The sequence below is a fragment of the Tauraco erythrolophus genome, chromosome 21, assembly GCF_009769465.1.
Source record: "Tauraco erythrolophus isolate bTauEry1 chromosome 21, bTauEry1.pri, whole genome shotgun sequence".
In the NCBI taxonomy this organism is placed as follows: Eukaryota; Metazoa; Chordata; class Aves; order Musophagiformes; family Musophagidae; genus Tauraco; species Tauraco erythrolophus.
This window is the reverse complement of record NC_141485.1, coordinates 2,491,893-2,513,516: the sequence shown is the minus strand read 5'-3', so window position 1 is coordinate 2,513,516 and position 21,624 is coordinate 2,491,893. Positions and strand designations below refer to the sequence as shown.

Sequence of the window (21,624 nt, the reverse complement as noted above, 5' to 3'; positions counted from 1 at the left end):
TGTGATCTTGAGAAAATAATACTGTTTTAGTTCATCTCTCAGGAAAATTAAATTTATGCTGGAAAAAATAATGTTGACTCACTTCCTAGTTTAGCAAACGTTTAATAACGTTGAGAGAAAAGTAAACAACATTGCTACATTTGCATTGTAAGAAAGGTAGTGATTTCTAGAGAGAAGTTGTGGATGCCCCATCCCTGGAGGTGTTCAAGGCCAGGTTGGATGAGGCTTTGGGCAACCTGGTGTAGTGGAGAATTTCCCTGCCCATGGCAGGGGGGTTGGAACTAGATGATCTTTGAGGTCCCTTCCAACCCAAACCATTCTATGATTCTACATTGCTGTTCTGTTAATATTTTATAATTATTAAAAAATTGATTTCGACAAGGTTTTATTTTTTGACACACTTTTAACATTCACAAAACCTAGCTTTAGGACTTTTCATTTCTAAAATTGATTGCTGCATTTTTTCAGGCTTGTGTACACAAGACAGTTTCCAGACCTGAGGAACGATTTCTCATCTCTGCTGGGAAGCAGCAGAACCAGAAGTTCCAAGCACAGAACATCACCAAGTGCCTTAACTGATACTTAAACCAATAAATGTCTGGCAAATACCAGGTAAGCCAGTCCTCACGGTGCTTGGTTGTATTTCACATGTGTTAATGTTTGCATGAATGAATAACTGCAGACATACTCTTGGCAACTGCTCCAGCTCAGTGGTCAGTTTGTGCTTTACCAGCTGCCCCACCAGCACCCTGGGGTTGGGAGTGATCCTTCTTTGCAAGTTGTGAACCTTCGGGAGAAAAAATGTTGCACTGCAGGAATAACCTGGACACAAATGGTTAAAGGTGATAGCACCTACGCAGCACAAGATAATCACCAGCAAAGATTTGCTCTCAAACCCGTTGGGATATGAGCTAAAGCAGAGAGGAAAGTTGTCAGGTGAGAAATCAAGGTCGGCTGAAGTATTCTGGTCTGTTTACTGTAAAGTCCTGGGACAAGGTTTACTGTTCTGGGTTTGTATCGTGCCTTGCACAATGGGAGCACCATCGTGACTTAGACATCAGAGCACTACTGTCATGCAGAGCAAATTTTACAGTCAATGTGATTCAAAATTAGAAGTAAGTGCACCAAGTTCATAGTTCTTTGGGTGCTGGGCTGTGGAGCTTCTAGACCACAGAAAATCAGGGACAACCACAGGAAATACTGAAGGAAGTTAAATATCACCGAATCATATTGTCAGAGGTCCTGATACAGTGTTTCTGTACCAGAGGAATGAAATGGAAGTGGGTTATGGAGCCTTTCGTTGCTGAGCCTGAGTCCGAGTCCGACCTTTCTGGCTTTTTCCCAGCTGACAGCATCTCTCAAATAAGCTGGTAGCTTTCCATCACGTCTTAGTAGATCGACACACGAGCACACTGAAAGTCTTTCAGTCTGCACATCAAGATGATGAGGAGAAAAAGTTTAACAAATTAAAATAATAAATAAAAAATCCAGCCCTCGGGTGGCTACTGCTGCCTTACATCCAGCACTCAGGAGTATTCTTCCCATCTTCTGTCAAATGCGACGTACAACAAATAATTAGCATCTAATTTTGCAAGTTTTCTGCAAAATTACTAATGTCTACGAACTAACAATTAGTGTTTTTCTATCAAATACTTACCACAGTTGTGGTTTAGGAAGTTGGATGGTATCAGTGAAGTAGAACAGGATATAAATTCAGCGATTCATAAGAAAAAGGTCTTTAAAGCTGTTAAACCTTAAACAATGAACTAATTAAATATTTCAGGATGCCTGAACAAACAATGAATTAATGTTTCTTGTGAATTAGATTTTTTTTTTTTTTTTTGGTAGTGGTAACATAACATTAGAGAACAGGATCTTCTATGCAGATACTGCTCAGGAGGAACCAAACTGCTGTACCCTGTGCCCCTTACAAGGAAAATTTGCGTTTGGATTTTATTTGAGTCAGGTGTGATTTCTCCCTACGTGTAGGGACCTTGCATTTACAATGGTCCTTTCTCTTTTTTTGACTTTATTTCTGAAGTAAGAAGGAAAGATCCTTGTCACATCCAGTCAGTTGTCTGTGGTCTTAGGCATGATTATGCCCTAAGGTATGTTGTCTAGCCTAGTTTTAATTGTCTGAGCGGCTCCTGCCACTTCCCTTAGGAGACTTTTCCACAGTCTATTAGCCTTCACTGTCAGGAAATGTTTCCTGTTTAATAGCTTACATTTTCCACTTGCTTATCTGCATCCCATCACTCCTAGAAATATCACTGAACCTAAACAATTCTTTTCCCTCCCTGGTGTTTACAGCATTCAAATAGTTCTTTCATAATCTGTAATTCCTGTTCTTGCTTCATCCATCCTTTGTCCCATCTCTTGACAACTTGCCCTTCACCTTTCTACCATTTCCACTTCAAGATCTTTTGTCTCCCTTTCACTGGAGCCCCTTTCTTACGGGGACTCGGTACATACCAGTAGGTAGTCATCCCTCATCCTGCAGTCCTCTCCCTGACTGCTCTTTCGATCAAACCTCAGCTCCCCCTTTCTCTTTCCCGTTGTTTATTTTATTTTATTGCCTAGAAAAATGCAGCAGAAAGTGGGGGGTTTTGTGTTTTGGGGTTTTGTTGGTTTTGTAGCTGAGGCACTGCAACCATTGCTGTGATATGAGCTGCCCTGGAAGGTTTCGTAGCTTGCTCCAGTATCTTCCTGGTACACGTGAGTTAAGCCATGAGCTTCCACACCTCCCTCAGGAGTAGTATTAGATACCAGCCAGGATTTCCAAAAGCTTGTTGCCTGATTGGCATTAAACAGAGACATTTGCATTGTTGCCACCACTGGAAGTGATGTCATTCGATATACACATACACCTGGACTTACAACTGCTGTAGTAGCAACTATATCTGGCTCTTGCAGTGTATTATGGACTCTTGATTTAAGTGGTGATGCTCCACATCATAGGTGTCACCTTGACTTTACTAGGTTTTCATTTAGAGCAGGGCTGAACTGGGCTGAAGGCCTTCTCTTCCTTTACAAAGTTCAAGACAGTTAAATTTAGGGAGTCTCTCTTGGCAAGTAAGCAGTCCTACTTATCTCTGTTTCTTCCTTGTCAAATTTACAACTGGTTTCCTGACCAAAGCTGTTTCTTGGCACCAGAATAGCTGGAAAACAATACAATTACGTATTGTTTTCATTTCATTGTAAATGTTTTCAATTGTTTTAGCTATCAAGCATAGCTTGGAAACTTGAGGCAAAAAATTCCTTCAGTTGAGAACTCCCTCTTCTGTTCACTTACACAGCTGGACGGAGGACAGTGCTTCTGGCTGGAAGCCAGAGTGTTAGCAGTTTGCCAACATGCTATTGTGTGATGCAGGAAAAAAAACCTTAAGCCCTTTGAACCATGGTCAGATTGCCTGAATTCCATAAAAGTTCCTAAATCTACCTTGTCCCATTTGTTCCCTGCCTACTGCCCTACTTGGACCTGCTGAGCTGCTGCTTGGAAGCCCACGTCTCCTCTGACTCAGTGCCGTGGGACAGGTGGTATTCAGGCTAGCTGAAAATTGCCCTTTTAATTCGTCCATCCACACGAAAGAGTTACTAAAACAGGTTTTGTCTTTCTGGATAAAGTGGTTGGAAATCTATTAATTTTCTATGTTGCTGCTTAGTTAGTTTTATTAACTATATTTCATCTCCCCAAGTGTGGATGACCTTAATGCCACTAACAGCCTGAAGTACCGAGACAGTAAGAATATCCTGCTGGTTTTTGGTTAGAATCCCTTCTCTCTTTCACCGACTGACTCCTTTGTTTATTCCTTTAGATCTCTGGCCACTCTTTCAGCCATGTCCTGGCTGCCAGTGTGTTGTTTTCCAAACCACGCAGCTGCCAGTGCTCCCACCACACTGGTGCTGCTCAGAAAGCCCGGGCTGCCCTGAGTGCCGTAGTTCTCATTACTGCTCTATCCTCCCCTGGATTGAAACCCCCCCTAAAACCTGTTGTAACGGTCAGTTCTGCAGCAGAGTGAGGGCTGGACTTTTGTACCAATGTGGCAAATGCTAGTTTTGCATGCAGTATATTTTTAGCTTTGGTTTGTGTTGGCTCGTTCTATTTTTAGCTCGCTTTGTGAAACTCGTTATCTTTAATACAAAGGGATGAGCAACTTAAAAGCAAGTGGAGACTAAGTCTGTCTCTCTAATTAATGAGATATTGCTGAACATAAACTGAGCATATATGCATAAGCCTATTTATGCGTTCTTAAGTATTGCACATCCTCAGGAAGTCCTGATCAACTGCTTTGACAGGCAAAATCCGCTCCAAATGTTTACTTCCAGATTTGTGTATCTCTAAACATGTAAAAACAAACGTTTGTGATCGTTCCTATCTCTTCTATTCACTTTTATCTGGAAATTTTTGTTTTCCATAATGATATACATCTGCATGTAGATACACTCCAATCTATTATGGGGAGTTAACCTTGAAAATAAACTTTACTGTAGCAGTGAAGCATCACAGATAACCACATTTTATTTGAGCACAGTGTTTATAATTTGCACATGTATACATAAATCACATGCTTAATGAGATCTTCGCCTCTAATACACATAAACTAAAGGAAAATTCCAGATTGGAGGATTCTAGATATGCCCTATAAACACTTGCAAACTACTTCCTTTGTGTCAGAGAGTGAGGAAAATGGTTTTAGCTGTGGCCTGTGATACTGTTCTAGCCTCTGTCATATATATGCCCCCATAAATTTGCTGTAGGAAGCTGGCTTTTAACAAAAACTAAGTATCCAGGGCTAAGGTGATTTGTTTCCGGGGGTGTTTTGCCTTGCTTTGTGTACAACATTGGCAGTGTCAACTAGAATTCAGAAATCCTTCTTTGAGTATTTTTAAAATTTAATTTAAAGAAATTACCTTGTGGCTTTGCTGTCCTTTCATAGTCTTTTGTGCTGAGTTTATGATGACTGACCCTATGGCGAGAAATGTGACCAAGAATCTAATAACAGGCCCTTAGACATGTTCTGCCTCTTATTTTGTCTAAGCATCTCCTGCAGAGCCACCAACGGGGAAAAAAGCCTGTTTGCACGGAGACAGACACCTGGCTGAGGAACTGGACCTTGCAGTGTGTCTTGAAGACCTAAAGGTTTGTGCTGGTTGTTTGGACAGCTAAGAGAGAAGTGTTTCACTGCAGCACCTGTCTTTGAAACTGCTCTCCTGTTTCCAGTCTTCCAAATCTAAGCGTAAGGGCCAGGAGGAATCGTGACTCCAGTTTTCTGAAGTATCCCAGTGCACAACTTGCAGCATGTAAGGGATATTCCAGTTCTTATCCTAATACCTCTTGCTATAGGAGAAAGTAGAGTGATTCTTAAGCCAAAGTAATGTCACTTGTCACCTACACACGTGTGGCTTCTACCACGCTCCTCTCCCTCCCCCAGAGCTGCAGAGAAGAGCAGCAGGAAAGCCCCCTGCCTCGGGTGCTGGAGAAGGATGAGGTGATGCAGCACATTGCAGTTCTACAGTGAGTTAATACGAACTGATGACAGTGTAGTGTGCTCACACTGGTCAGGCTGAGCCTTAAATGGAGCATTAATAACGTGATTGGGTCCACTGTGTACATGGAAAATTGCCCACTCGTTGCGTGTCACCACAAACAGGCTGCAAACTAGCGAACGATGGGTCTTGAACTTGGAGCAACCATGTCCTTGGATACATCAGCCTAGGAAAAAATCTGTCTGCTCAAGAACCACGATGCCTATCGAGGCATTGCCCGGATGTACGCTGCCTGAGGCGCAGCATGGAAAAAAGCAGGATTCATCTCATCTGTGATACCAGTCCTTCGTCACTACGTGCTGTATGCACTCAGTCTTCAGCAGTTCAGGAGTCGTGCATGGGCATGAGGGGCAGTTCTTGGATTAATGTGTGATGGAGATAGCAGAGGTGATCTTATAATGCTTGTGCTTATAATTATTTCAGAGGAAGCCAGGATCTGCAGACGAATGTAGATTACAGCAAGGTGTGGCTGCACAGTGCTTATTCTTATAAGAATAACCTCATACATAAGCTGATGTGAAGAGAATCAAGGCATTCCTGTTCCGACACGAATTTATCCATTTGTGCAATGCAGATGTATCCAAATGCCACACCTGGCAGGCTACAGGAGTGTAAGAAGTCAAAAACGTTTTGAAGTTTATTCCATACATGACTCTAATACTGTCTTGTAGCTGCCTTTTGGGAGTCTTCCAGCAATACACAAGGCTGCTTCTTTGCCTGCAGATCTTGGTTCCCTGCCCTCCAGAATGGCACAGGCTGTTACAGCTCACTAAAGAGCTGCTCTCCAGTTCTACTGTCTCATCTGCTGCTTTGTCACAAGTGCTTTTCTGTCTTTTACTGGATTTTAGTGTCAAAGAGAGAGTGAGAACAAAATTATTGCGGTGCCTTACCACTTTGTGCCTTTATCATAAGCTTTGGAAGGAAATCACTGTACTCTGAGATTACAGGATTTGCATCCTTAATATCCTGGTCAAGCAGTCTGTGTCCATTCTTCTCTCAGCCATAAACCCCCTCCAATTATGAGCCAAATACGACGGTGAATATGACAGTGGCTGAACCTTTGTTCACTGTAACAGTCTCTCTTAGAGTTCATATGCTAAAATTTAATTTCAGGATCCGTGTTTAATGGGAAAATCCATGAGTTAAAAAACCCTAGAGTTTCAAAGATATTAGCTAGTAAGTGCTGCTACTCATTCAGCACAGAAAATTCTTTGCTGCCTGAAGCCAGCTCGTGCAGTTTTTGCAGCTGCATGGAGAGGCGAGAGCATGTGGTGGGATCAGTGGGTGTCTCTTGCTCCCAGTGCACACTCAGCAGCCTGACAAATGGGAGAACTTGTTTCTTCTGGCATGCAGTGGATCTGACACTGATGGCATACACGGATACGGACGGATGATGGTAGGCAGCCTCAGATAAGCCTTTAAATCTATTTTGGCAGCTTAAATGATTACAAGGAAGAAGGAGAAGGAAGCCCTGAGCAAAGTATCCTGCATAAAGATCGTCACTTGAGATCAAAAGTCTGTCTGCACTGAGATAGTTGCGGTAACTACTTTGAGATAATGTCAGCGATAGCTCGTCTGTTGTGTTTAATCATGTGTTGGATTAGGTAGGTGGAGAGAGGGAAATTCAGGCAATCCATACCTCCTGAAATACCTATGGATTACTGCTGAAAGTTGCTGTGGCTTACTGCCTTTTCTATGTGTTCTAGGTCTCATATTGCAGTTATTTTTCTTCTTTCTTAAACAATTGAAAATGCAACTTTTCATCCCAGAGTGTACCGAAATCCAGCAGCATCCCAATTTTGCCGACCTATAATGGATTTGAAATACAAATAGAAGTGTGTGGGCAGCCTATACCATTCGAAGTGGAAGTGGAAGCATATCTTTTCATGCTGTTTATAGATGTATCAAGTACACTTTATATTTGAATGACCATGAGGAAACATTGGTGTTGTGGTTTAGCTCAGCCAGCGACTAAACACCACGCAGCCTCTCGCTCACCCTCCCTCATCGCCAGGGGATGGGGAAGAGAATTAAAGGGGAAAAGGGAAGGAGATGCGTGGGTTAAGAGAAGAAGAATATAATAATAAGATAAAATTAAAATTACTGATGATATAATAATTAATGAATATAGGTATATAATTGTAATAATATATACAAACAAGTGATGCACAGTGTAATTGCTCATCATCCAGTGACCAACACCTGTCTTGTCCCAGTGAGTGATTCCTAAACAGATAAGTCCTGAACCCCAATGCCAGACGAGTGAGAGTCACAAAAAGAGAGAGACAGCACTCCGAGAGCCCGACAAAGAGAGCCCCAGGAAGAGCAACTCCCTCCGACTTCCCAGTCAACCCTCATCTATATACTGGGCATGATGTGGTGTGATATCCATTGGCCAATTTGGGCCACAATTCTAAGACTAAGTTCAAATCATAAGAGGAGTTGTGAACCCTTTGCCCCAGCCGTGCTCCCCCCCAGCCCGTTGTGCTCCTGCACACTGGCAAAGACACAGGATGCTGAGAAGTCCTTGATGTCTCAGCACCAACTACAAACATCAGTGTGCTATCAGCATTCTTCTCATAACACAGCCCGGACTGAAACCAAAACACAGAGCTCTTCTGGCTGCTAAAAAGAAAAACTAACTCTCCCAGTCAAAACCAGGACAATCGGACTGAGAATTGATGCTGACGATGTCAGTGCCAGCATGGTTATGTAAATTTTATGTTTCTGAAAGTTAATAGTATGTAAGTAGAAATATAGAAAATCAGAGGAATCATGGTCTATCACGAATTAATCTTTTGGAGCACTGGAGCATTGACTGGGAGAATGTTTTCTTATGGCTGAGTCCTGGTCTTCGATAAAGAAAAAGGTTAAAACATGCTGGGATTCGTTCCATACCTCTTAAAGAAAATTATTTTGCAATGACATGTCAAGTTTGCTGTAACCTCACCACAAAGCTTCTAGATGGACATTGTATTACTGTCTTCTACAGCTATTGTTCTCTGAATGGCACTGGACTGAATCCACCATTAATAAAACCTCTCTCTTAAAAGGTTTGGAATATTCCTATTGGAATATTGCAGACATTTTGCCTCTCTTCTGCCCGTGTTACGGCAGTACCAGAGGGTCATTGATCTCTCAAAGGAATCAAGTAAGCCTTTTGAAGTGCATCAGTGCAGCTATTAATGGAATATGCTAACTGAGATCCATATAAGTCAGTGGATGAAATGCTGGACAGAGATTTAAGCAAAATGGTTTCTCTTCCTGGTACTGGTTGATCTCTGGGCAGGCGGCTGCAACAATGTGCCTCAGTTTCCCTTCTGTAGAATGGGAATCTGCTTCTTTATAAAGCTCTGTAAGGACTAATAGTGACAAATTTCAAATGTAGGTGCTATGATATTGAGACAGGTTAAGGCTGAAAGTAATTTGCAAGGTGAGCAATCAGTCTTATTGGGTATTTAAGTGTGGTGAATTATGAGGCTGCCCAGATTAGAGACGCAGCCCTGGTGGAGGTATGTTAAATGGGCTGATAAGTCAGTACCACTCAAGCTAGCTCTGAAAAGTGGTAAGACAGAAACAAAATGCCTTTTTTTTTTTTTTTTAAAGGATACCTTCCAAATATAGCAAAAATAATTCAGGCTGGTTATCAAAAATTGAGGTTTCTTAAAATGTTTAGCCTTTAACTTAACATAACATAGCCTGTGAAGCTTCTGTCTCAGGAAAAGGGTTGGAAAAGAAGGTGGAGAGGAGAGCGGGTTTCTTGTGCATTAATGACTCTCTGGTTTGCTCTACACTCAGGGAAGAAAGTCGAAATAATCATGGTTGGGAAAAAAGCAACAAAAAATTATTATATGTGTTCTCTATCTTACTTCCGCCTACTAAAGCACTAATTATTAACTGTAGTCTAACAATACCCGTAAGGGATTTCTAGACAGTCTTTCAAGATCCTGTAATAAATCCCTTAATAGAGTAGTAAATTTAGCAAAGTGTTAATCAGTCAGTAATCAATATCGAGCAAACACTAGTTGTAGACTTTGGAAGAGCAAAGGTTCTTTGTGTTTCTGTTTACCTGGTCCACATGTGGGAAGCCTCCAGAGAGACAATACCTACAAAATGCAGACTAAAGAAGAGCAAAGGTATTGGAACTGCCAGTAAGAATCTGGAAAAGGCAAACTACTGAGTCATGGATATGGAGAATTAATTCAGAATGGAGAAATAAAACGTGGGAATCCCCCCTATTTTCCCAGGCTGTGCTTTTTGAGCACCTCAGACCTCTGTGACTTTAAGTCTGGCAAATAAATCTTGATCTGCTTTAAACCCCTGTCCCTTTAATAGGCTCTTGGTGCAGTGCTTCCCTCTGATACCTCTGATAATATTGTAGCTCTTTTTTTTTTCCTTAATGCAGTCTGGTCTATTTTAGTGCAAACAATAGACCCTTCATCACTATTAAGAACTCCAATGTTTATCTTTAATTTTGAGGCTGTGTGCTGATATTTACAGAGGAAAGGTGATTTATTCAATGTTATAGCGTTGCTGATCTAATAGAAGCATAAAAATACTTTCTGCATTTTTCAATACTAATTATAGATTGCTATTTAATCTAGTCATTGCAAGCGCATCGTGTACTTATGTGCATAGTGCACAGAGTGCAAAAATAGATGGTCTGCTGGGCTAGTGCAGCACAAGCATATTGTTCTTTCTCAGCAGGCAACGATAAGAATTTCATCTTATATCATAAATGACAAAGAAACATCACAAAAAAATAAAACAAACTATTTGAAGTTTTCAGAAGTTTATAGATAAAGAAGTTATGTTTTGATTTTAAAAAATTTACATATATAATTAACTATAGAATCAAGTCAAAACATTGATTTTGCTTGGAGGAGAAAAGCAACTAGAATCTCCTAAGGTGAAAAAAACCCTCAGCCCACTCATTCATTCATGAGAAAAGTCTATACTTGATATTTTACCACAAATAATAAAAGGCAGAGAAATAAATAAAACATTCTTAATTTGTCACATAGAAGAATTACAGAGTTTGTGCTGAATATCCTGACACTCAGAAACAAATCATAAATAAGAGTAACCTTGGTGCACGGGGTTAGAAAGAGCAGGCAAGGACTTACCTACTGCCTCTGTCTTGAGAATGTGCAGCGAGAACAGAACAAGGAACAGCAATTCCATTATCTATTTTAAATAGGCTCAGTGTTGAAACCAGAATTGATTAGACTTCTTAGGATGTGATCATATTTCTGCTCTCAGTTTTATACTGGAGTAAGTAGTCCTGGACAGACCTGAAAGCCATAGCCAGGAAGGTGAACTCCTCCCCTTTGTAATTTTTCCAGATTTACCCTTCTCCTGATTTGCCTAAATTTATTCATTTCCCCGGAATGAATGGCAAGAGGAACGAGACTTCCCAGCAAGTAGCCTGGAGTGAATAACTGATACTTTGCAACCTGTGCACATTTACTATCCTATCACCAAAATGCAACATTTTTATTTACTGGTAGCTTTCCCCCCCCACCCCCGGGCTGCCCACATACCATTCAATTAATGTGTGTATTAACCTTAGAGTTTTGTTACAAAAAAAACCCAAACAAAACCCCAACTCCCTCACCCCCCACCCCTACCCTGCGACCCTCCGAACAGCTGCTCAGGCTTGAAATGGATTTGTGAGTCTGGAAAACGGGACTTGTGTGTGCAGTAACAGGAAATGTTTATTAGGTGGCACACCAATACCTTATTTATATACATTTTTGCACTTAGTTAATTAACTGAGAGCACACCTTTGTTCGGTTTGGGGGGTTGCCTTTTTTTTTTTTTTAAAGAAAAAAATTTTTTTTTCTTAACTTTCCTGCTTCTGGTACTATAGTAGGATATATACAGATGATTTTTTTTTTTTTCCTGTCTCCTTTGCTCTCCTACCGGAATGCTTTAATTCCATGTGTCTGATTCAGTGGCAATTCAGGCTTTATGTTAAACAAACAAAGGTGTGCACAGGAAAGTGGCACTGCTGCTTTTTCCTCTATAGTCTTTATTATAGACAAATTTTCATCTTTTCATTTGGGGTTGGATTTTGATACGGCTGAGGGAGACAAAACAGGGAGTGCAACCTCTTCTTCCCCAAATGCCTCTCTGTCCATCGGGGTGCAACCCACACGCTGGGTTGGATGCAAGCAGAAGAGCAGGATGCTTGACCCGGTGCTCCTCCGTGAAACGGCAGGCAGAGGGAAGCGGCGTTACTCCGGCTGCACGGATCGAGCCCAGTCATCCAGCAAGGGCTGCGTCAAAAAGAGGAGCCAAGAAAGTGCTGCTTGCCTTTATGGAGAGCTGCGTGCTCCCAGGTGAAGAGCTTGGCCGTTCTGCTGTCAGTAGTAGGGTCGTGCAGGATCAGGACCTGTAATAACAACGGGAAATCTGACAGCTGACTTAGGAGCAGGTCTTTTATTCACAAAAAGGATGGCTATAAATAACATTCCAACAATGAAGGTTCGCTGGGTAGTGTTTTTCCATCCTGGATTAGGTAGATTAAAGCATGACCAGATGATGATGTGCCCAGCACATGGTGCTGAGATAAATAGTTCGAGCAGTGACAAAAACAATAAGGAAATTTGTTACATTTTTGCACTTCCTAGTTGGGCGGCCTCGGTGGAGCTATCTAAGCAAGGTGCATGCTGAGCACGTAGAGAGGAACGGGGGCGTGGACGTGGCGGTGGGAGGTGGTGTCAGCCTTCAAGGGCATCTACAAGACGTCTTGTTCTCAGGCTTCTCTCTTTTTCTTTTCTGGGGATGGTCTTCAGTGGGGGAGCTGAACCAAAGCTCTTTGATGATTTTTTTTTTTGCTCTATTTGTGTTTGGTTCTCTAAAGAAAGCTAAGAGCCTGTTAGAAACCCTCTGTTTAGAACTGAAAAATCCAAAGGTTAGAAATTTTGATCTTGAAATTCAGGATTCTTGGATTCAAGTTTGGGGTTTTTTTGGGGGTGCTTGTTTGTTTGTTTGTTTGTTTTCCTTTTGTAAACTTTCCAGCCTGTCCTTACTGAAGTGGCAATAAATTGCACTGCAGTCTTGTTAACTGAGGATTTATTTGTGCCAGAAAGCGAAGGCAGACTCAGGGAAAGATATTCTTGTAGACATCATGTGATACCCATTTTTTTAATCTAAAGGAATGTACCAGACAGGTGCTTGGTTATCAGTTCTCGGTGGCATCTTTGCACCTAGGAATACTTTTAAAAGGAATTGCACTGCAACTGGGTTTTGCATAAAGGCCTTTGGTCATTGAACCTACAGACACACGAGGCTCTCGGTCGGAGCAGCTGAGACAAAGTGCTGAGGGGACTCTGTTGCAGGTAACTGAACTCAAGGCTAGTCTTTTTCTGGCATAATGATTGCAGTTTTGATAGATAGGATAGATAAGAACAGGAGAGACTATTAAAAAGAGTGAAAACTACACTTTTTTGAGGCCTTGAGCAGCAAAGGTTTTGGAGATGTGCTCCCCAGCCTGGCTTCTGAAACGCGTGAGATCCCACATCAGCCGGCTGCCGCCGAAAGGGCTTCACGGGAAGTTCAGAGGGACTGATGTGATGGCTAGTGAAGCCTGCATGTGTCTGAGCCAAATGATCCTACCATGTGCTGAGGGAGGAAGCCCAGAGCTCTTCCTAACCTCCAGCTGAAGGGCTGCAGTCCTGCCGTGTCCCAGCAGTACAGGCAGGAGTGGATGGGAGCGGGCTGGGTCTGACTCCGTGGCGCAAACACGAGTCCCAGTCAAAGCCAAGGTGGTGGCACAGCTCTTTGTGCTGGGAGGCTGAGCTGCTGCTTTTAGAAGGAAGATCTAAGGCTCGTGAGGGTTAGACTGACTTGAGTCCAAATCCTGTTCTTGGATGAGCTGACCTGGGAGGAACTGTCCCTGCCATGGGAGAGGGAAGCACCTCCAAGAGGTATAAAACACAGATGAATTTCATGCTTAGCAACTGGATGATTGGGAAACCTGCTCTTCTGAGTGAGAGATCACACTGAGTGCTCTTCATTCAGTTGTGTGCTGTGATTTTCTTCCTTAGAGTTCCCTCACCACTGAACAGGAAATCTGGAATTTCATGAGAAGTAGCTGTTGGTGAATCAGAAACGTTAAGTCTGCGTCTTTCATGTGAAAATGTGGTTTGGCTGTGATTCTCCCTGAGTCTGCTCTATTGGGAGCTTTCTTCCAGTACAAGGTCATTTCCAGAGGGACAGTAAGATGCATTATGCACTGGCTCTTCATTTGGCCTCCTGCTCAGCGCTGCTGTGTTACCTACTTGCTCTCTATTTCAGGCTGTACCTGAGCATTAGACCCTGTATTATGTTATGTCATCATTAGTGAAGCTGAACTTCTGTCCTTTTCCCAGTATTTATGTAAAGAACTATTCTTTACGTGATGCATAGTCTTCATCTGGTGAGCCATGAAACACCAGCAGTGTGCAACTCAGCATTTCCTGGAATTATGAAGATGTATTCTGAAGGACGTGTGTCTCCAAGCTGTATATTTAGCTCGGTGTGTTCACCGCCTGCCTAATTATTTTGCCTGGTTTAAAGCACACGTATTTCTGACCATTGCTTTCTTGTAAGAGTCCTCACCCTGCCTCTGTCATTTTTCAGTTCAGAAGGAAGATGCCTTTTACGTGGACCATCTCATGTCTAATGGGATAAGATGCATTCTGACTTCTTCACATAGAAATTATCAGTGGAAGGCTTTGTTTACCATATAACGTTGCTTTCAGGTATTTATCAATGTTTATCTCCCTTTAGACAGTCTAATACAAGTTCCTTAAAGGTGAAAATAACAGTTCTGGCATCTCAGAGAAACATTCAGGCTCTGCACAGACAGGGAGAGGGGCTGGTGTGTGGGAGTGTTCTTGCAAGAACCTGTCCTTGCCTTTATTTTGTGGCCTGTAGCTAACGTAATGCTAAACAGCAGTCAGAGACAGTCAAGTCTGATGATTGTCTCCTCTTTGTGTTCCTGGTAAGGGCCATAAAAACATAGCTGGGACATCAGATAACTCAAAACCTGTGAGGCAAAATTTCCTCAAAGAGTGTGGGTGGAGGAGGAGTGGAAAGCTTTCTGTTTTGAAAACATCTCAGAAAAATCTTGGAAGGAGATCATACATCCCATTTGTGTCTTCCTCTCCAAAGAGGAAGACTTTAATCTGCATAAATTAAAACATAAATTGGATAAATAAGCTCCTTATTTGTATTACTCCCTTTCCTGAATGTTCCTTATTTGCAGCCCTCATGATACCCATTGGAAGACTGAGCAGATGGATGTTCTTGTCTCCAGGCTTTGCTGAAGGTCATGGTGAGCAGGGATTAATCTTCCTCCATACTTCCCCAAGCTGCATGTCACTTGCCGTTTTTTGGCTCAGGTTGTGTGTTGTCCACAGCTTGTTAAAGTCTATAGTTGTAGTGCAGAGGTAACTGAGGAGAAAGCGGAACCGTTGCATTTCACATCAAACAAGGTCTGGTGTTTCAAGAATGGGAGCAGGAACTGGACATGAGTTCAGGGAGAATGCGACAGGAAAGAAACCAGAACAGTAAAATCCCTTTTCCTTTCAGTGCCTTGTTTTTCTCGCGTGTATAGTGTATGTACCTGGCTTTGAAGGTAACACCAAATCATCTGTAGCTTAATTGTGCAGTGGAATTCTTCTTTTCATTACAGGGATGCAGATTTTTCCCCTGTAGTTTCAGGTATGACTCAAGTTTCTCGGTGTATTATCAGTGTAAAGGACATCGAGAACTGTTGCATCATGCTGCGGTAAAAGTGTACGTTGTCCAAGGGTTATAGCACAGAACTAAGACTCTCGGCTCCTGGACTCAATTTCCTGTTTTGATATCAACTTTGGCGTGTCACAGCTGGGGGCTGCTATTCTGAGAGCTGCTGAGCACTTGTGATTCCTGTTGAAGTCTGAGAGCTGCAGGTTATGGGCAATTCTGAAACTGCAAACTCAGTTGTGTCAAGTTAGATTTTTCCACAACAGCCACTTGAAATGAACGGTCATTAAAAATTCAGCCTGAAGCTTCTTACGTCTCTTTCCCAGTCTCCTCAACATGTTTAGTGACCATTGTCCTCTCCACAGACATAATTGTTAGGTAATTATTATTGAACTTTGAGATTCTGTACAAAATCATGCCATTCCTTACGCGTGAAAAATATCCAAGCCGTAGCTATTTGGACATTCAGATAAAGAAATGTAAAAACAATTCTAGAACTAAAAAGTGTTGCAGAAGGGCAAATCTAGGCTAAGACAACCCAAAGGTTTGCCAGCAGCGAGGTACAGCCAGTGCTTAAGGTGTTAGCCTGACAAATAGGTCAGAGTCAGCTCCCTCCGCAACGGACTTCTGCGTGATCTTAAGCAAACAACAGGATTGTTCTTTTCCCACCTGTAAAATGTAGGTAACACTCTTTCCTGGCAAGTGTGTTGCAAGCATAAATATGAGAAAGTTTGCAAAGTTCCCGGAATTCGGGAGTATAGGAACATCCTTGAGTCAAGATTGTTATAGGAAACGGATTTGGCTACATAGTAGCCCTCTGTGTCACACGGTGTTTTCGGTCCAAACTACTTTTCCTCTCGTTTTGAGAGCTCCAACTTTATTGCAGAGCGTTGGAATATACAAATCTGGGGGGTTTGGGGTGTTGAAGCAGTTTCCACAGTGATATTTTCTCTTTTAACCTAGCAACATCATGCTAATTTTTAGGCAGTTAAAGTCGGGAAATAAGATGACAAAGCCTTTGTGAAGAGCTATACTACTTGGTTTTATTCTTGATTATACTCTCATCTCACATAGTTCAACGTTTCACGCTTGAACACCCAAATTTTCAAATTAGAGAAATTTCAAGTAGCATTTTGAGGAATATCTGGGGCACTTTGGAGCCTCGGTTCATGGACATCCTTTTCACAGTAACTAGGATAGTTTTGAAGCTGTTAGACTTTGTGGACAGCCTGCTGCTCACCTCAGCCCCCCCCCCTCCCCTCCCAGTTCACAGAGCCATGGAAAAGCAATCGGAGGAGAGTGCGTGTGGCTCGGTCTGGTGTCCTCTGCCGTTCCTGACCGCTGCTCGGCGGGACCGTACGTTACCTGCTGACGTACTCGCTGTTATTAAAAGGACTTGCTGACTTGTGGTGCTGGCACTGCCAAGGTGACAGAAATAATAGAGCCCTTGTTCAGCAGCAACCTCACACCGAAGGTGTGATTGACAAATCTGTCCAAGGTTCATGATGGGATGCACAAAGAACAGTTTATCTGTGACACTTTGAGAAGAATATTTTATAGGGTATTAATGCATCAGCAGACTTGATTAGTCAATTCTCAGCCCTTCTTGCTATGTAATCATGCTTTGCACTGCCTTGTGACCATCTGAAATACCTATTACTTATTTGCATAAAATATTTCTAGTATATAATAAGCATGTACTACTAATTGCACACTAACCTGAATATACTTTCATACATTACAACTTTAATTTTTAAAGAAGGAGCTATAGAATTTTCCCTTTTAAGCCCAACATTTTAGCACAAATTTCTTACGCTGTAAATTCTGGCAGAGCTATTACATAGTTCACAGATTTACAGTTTGAGAGCTGGAACTGCTGCTACAGCGATCAGATGTCAGCACTAAATGTGGAAAGCCCACAAACTTAGCTGAGCAGCTTCACAATATCATGGTAAAAAACTGTTACTAACCCAAATTAATCCTTTTTTAGGATAGCAGTAAAAAAAAAAATAATTGACTGAGAATAACTTTGTAAGTAACATGGCTTTACCTGGATAATTTTGCTCCAGGAAAGCTGTTCAGCTGCAGGTAGGCACCAAGTAGCAGCCAGAGCACATTGGCGATTTCTCCTTGTACGTGGGCATTTTGAACGAAACGGGAGGTGACACAGAGGGGACCCACACCCAACATTAGCAAACAAAACAGTCACTTCTGCGCAGAAAAAACCATCCGTGGTGCTGTTCCTATTGATAAGTGCTCACCTAAACTACTCCGCTGGGTAAACTCCCCGCACTCCCCCTGTACACCGAGTTGTTTGTTCCCGCAGTGCCCTCTGCTGACACCACCGATCCCGTGTCCAAAGGGCTTTTTCCCCAAGTCTCAGATATTTGAAACCTGGTTCTCAAAAATCCTTTATCTTAAGTCTTCAACGCAATTAATCTACTGAAGGGTTAAGCCATTCTCCTGCATTCCCTTGTTTGAAAATTTAGTTAAATCAACAACTCATTAAACGATTCTCCTTTTTTTTTTTTTTTTTAGCTTGTAAAGCATCAGTACCTCTGATGAGGTAGATGAAGAAGAAAGGCCATGCAATTTCAGATGTATTCTGAAAAATTCTGAGTACTCAGTATGGAGATATTTCTGTGGGCCCAAGCACAAAGGCATCCGTGGAGACAAAGACTCTTGCCTTTTTGGATCTTTTTTGAAGAGTTGCAGTTCATCATATGGTTTTGCTTACAAGTTTGGGGTTTGTTCTGTAGATATGATCTAACTGTGCTTAGAAAAACAGCCACTGTTGGCTGCATCAACATGTCATCGTAAGCAAGAGGCAGTGACCAACTAGGTTCCGTTGTCTCTTGCTCAATCTTGAGCATTTTAGAAGTTTTGTGATGTCACTAGAGTTGATCTAAAATTAGGACTTACATCCTTTGCTGAACTGGGATCTAGGTTAGTGAGACAACAGTGATGTTGTTCTTTGAATTCCGTCAGTCACATACTCCCCCCCTCCAAAATCAAAAAAAAATGACTACTCTCCATCTTCTGACTCTCTAATCCTTTATCTAACTAATCTATTTGTGAATTAAAGCTGAATTCACATTCATTCCATTTTAGAATGTCATCAAAGACTTTTAAACTACTGCTGTGATCATTCCTCTTCACAAGGACTTGCCAGATTTTGCTCTTGATAGAGGTTCCTTTAAGCAGTAGTAAATATGTTTTCCACTTTCGACTATCCTAGCAACTTAAAGGGAATTGGCTATGCTCTGAGTTGGTAACCCAAATATTTAAAAACATGAGTGGTTAAAGTTTAATCCGCTGTCGTGATGATGTGGCAATAGAAGCTCCGTGTCAGGATTCATTCTTCACCTGGACAACACGGTGGCAGTAACGCTCATGCAGTATGCTCTCTTACGGAATACGGGATGTGTAAAGCAGACCTCGTCAACGGTTGAAAGTCGGATTTTCCACCATGAACGGATACCCAAATTGCTCTGCTAACCACACTAAAATTTGGAATCATTATCTAGTGCTTGCACTGGGCATCCCTCAAGTGACCATTAACATAGCATCTGTGGTCTTCAACTGCACAGTCATCTTCACCAGACTGGTGACAAAAGATCTGCACAAGCCTATCTCTATACTCTTCTGCAATTTGGCTCTTTCTGACCTCTTAACCAGCTTTTCTGGCTTTTGGATTTCGATGCTGTTCATCACCAATCCTGACACTACAATCTTTGGATCCAAGGATATGCTCACACCTTATGCCTTGTATACTATGTCTATTTTATCCACCATCTATAACTTGGTGAGCATTGGAATTGAACGCTATCTGGCTGTGGCTGAAAGCATGAGGACGAGGTTCAGGGTTGCTAGAAACCATTGCATCATTGTCGTTTTTATTAACTGGGTCCTTGCTTCCTTTTTGGGCTCCTTGCCATTGATGGGGTGGAACTGCTTGGATATGGAAAAAAACATCTCTGTCCTCTACAGTCCATTTTGTGTCAACTACCTCATCTTCATCGCTGTCCCCAATGCTGTAGTGGCTTTTATTTTACCTCTGTTCGCTTACCTCAGAATCATTATCATCTTGAGGAAAAGAAAGCTGAGAATGAAAGCTCATGGACAAGCTACCGGCACCTACAAATCAGCCGAAATCCAGGTTGCCAGAACCAGTGTTTTTATCTGGCTCCTGGCTTTGATCTCCTACGCTCCCGTTTTCGCAGGAGTCATCCTCGATGCAACTAACCACCAGTGCCACATCGATCTCTACCCGGACATCTACATCTTCCGAAACTGCACGGCCATGCTGATAACCATGAACTGCTTGGGAAACCCCATAATATACACCCTGAAACCCAAAACGCTGGGGGCTAAACTCAAGTCTCTGAAATGCCTTTCCACCAACCGCGTCCGAGCCTGCACCATCGAGAACATCTAACTGGTTCTCCCGCACCGGTCGACGCCGCGGGCGCTTCAGCACCGAGCGGGCGGACAGCTCCGGGGCGCGCAGAGCTGCGCGGGGCGCGCAGCGCGGGGCCGTGCGCGGGCAGCCGCGGAAGCCGCGCAGGAGCTTTGGGGCTTCTCCCAGCAGCTTTTGGGAGCCTTCGGGAGCCAGCGCCGGGCCGCGGCGTCGCGGTGGTTCCCGGTTTTCCCTCGTGAAGTGCCCGCGTTGTCCGGCTTCCGAACGCGGAGCAGAGCCGCGCTGCTCGGAGAGAAAAATAACTCTGTTAGCCGTGTTTGCTTTGCGTTTGGAAACAGGGTTCTGTTGTGCTCGCTTGGCTGCTGGGATTCACATCCGTTTTGTGTTATCCATGTGGGTTCGAAGGCGGTTAAATGGCTAGAAAATTTTCCGTAGTCTGGGGGAAGATGTAATTTTAGTTTCTCGTTTACAGCCAGTCAAATTGTATCTTTGAATATTTGATGAATCTCTTTATTAATGGGAGCCCTCAGCGCTGTCTTACTGTTGTAATTTTAACTGCAGTACGTAGCTGGATTACACGTTTTTGTGAGACATTTGTGATTACACTTTTCATATTGCTGTTTATAAATAGAGACACCCTCGAGTCCATGGCTTTTGAAATTTGCACTGTTCTAGGAGAAAAACTCACTTGAATTCTTCAGTATCGGGATTGCTGTCGAGTTGCCTGTACAAAATAATACAAAATAAAAATATTAAGACTGAGTATTTTATAGAAGGAAAAGGTCTTATCCCCTTCCTCTCTGAAAGGGAAATTTGCTACTGAATAGTTAATCTGTCAGAATCAATTTAGTAGAAATTAACGCTTATTCTTAGTATGAAATAGTATCTAAGTAGTATCTTAAGATACTAAGTAGTATCTTAGTACTAAGGGGATACTGTCTAGAAGAATCTCAGTGCTTAAATTTCTTCCCTCTCCTCTTGAGCCTGTCTAGAAGCCATGATGGAATAGATCCCAGTGATGTTAGCTCGTCTTTCTGGTTTTAAAGTATGCTCAAATATTGCTCAATGACCTTACATCAAAGTGATAATCCACACTGTGAGAATGTTCTCACACTCATGAAACACACACGCACAAGCTCGGTCCAGCCAAGATCAGCCCTTCCAGCACAGGTCGGGGTTTTCAGGGATTTCTTTCCAGTTCGTTTGCTTTGTTGTCATGGCGTTTCAAAAGGCTTCAGTGAACTCAGAACAAAATCCCATTAATCCGTTCCTGAGCAGGTAGGAGGAAAGAGCGTGTTTTGTGTAAGAAATGGGTTCACCCACCAATGTAAGAAATGGGCGAGTGCCATTCCATTAACAAATCCGATAAGTACTGGTTTATGTTTATTGCTATAAAATCTCTCTTTTCTGCTACTTCACACTGAAGAACTCTGGGAGAATTTCTTTTTTCTGCATTAAAATTCAGACATTTAAGGAAACGGACGTCACGAAATGATTCACAATTAAAATCATAGAATCATGGAATGGTTTGGGTTGGAAGGGACCTCAAAGATCATCGAGTTCCAACCCCCCTGCCATGGGATGAATTATTTGAATGGATAACGCAACTCAGGTAAGATAAATCTGACCCCATTTTTTCCGCCTGAACACAGCTGTTCTGTGTTTTCTGTTGACTCCACCACCACCAGCCTCAGGAGGTGTTCGGCTGGAAACGGAACATCTGTCTCCTTCAACTTCGACTTAATAACAGGAGATTCACTCAAAACTTATCGCAGGGCAGATGGTAAAGATCGACCTGGGGGCGGTTTTATTGTATGATATGCTATTTATTGCACGATAGCATTTCTGCTCATCTCCATGTTGACATCGGCGAGGCGACGCCTAACGACCGGAATCTCCGACGCAGCGCTGTCTGTCGC

At 42.5% G+C, this 21,624-nt stretch overlaps 1 protein-coding gene across 1 annotated transcript; it reads left to right on the top strand.

The window, feature by feature from the left end:
- Nucleotides 1–18,754: 18,754 nt before the first annotated feature.
- LOC104373634 (lysophosphatidic acid receptor 1-B) lies at nt 18,755–19,723 on the top strand. The gene has a single exon (XM_009979576.1). It carries the CDS (start codon nt 18,755–18,757, stop codon nt 19,721–19,723), a length of 969 nt encoding a protein of 322 aa, XP_009977878.1.
- Nucleotides 19,724–21,624: the final 1,901 nt, after the last annotated feature.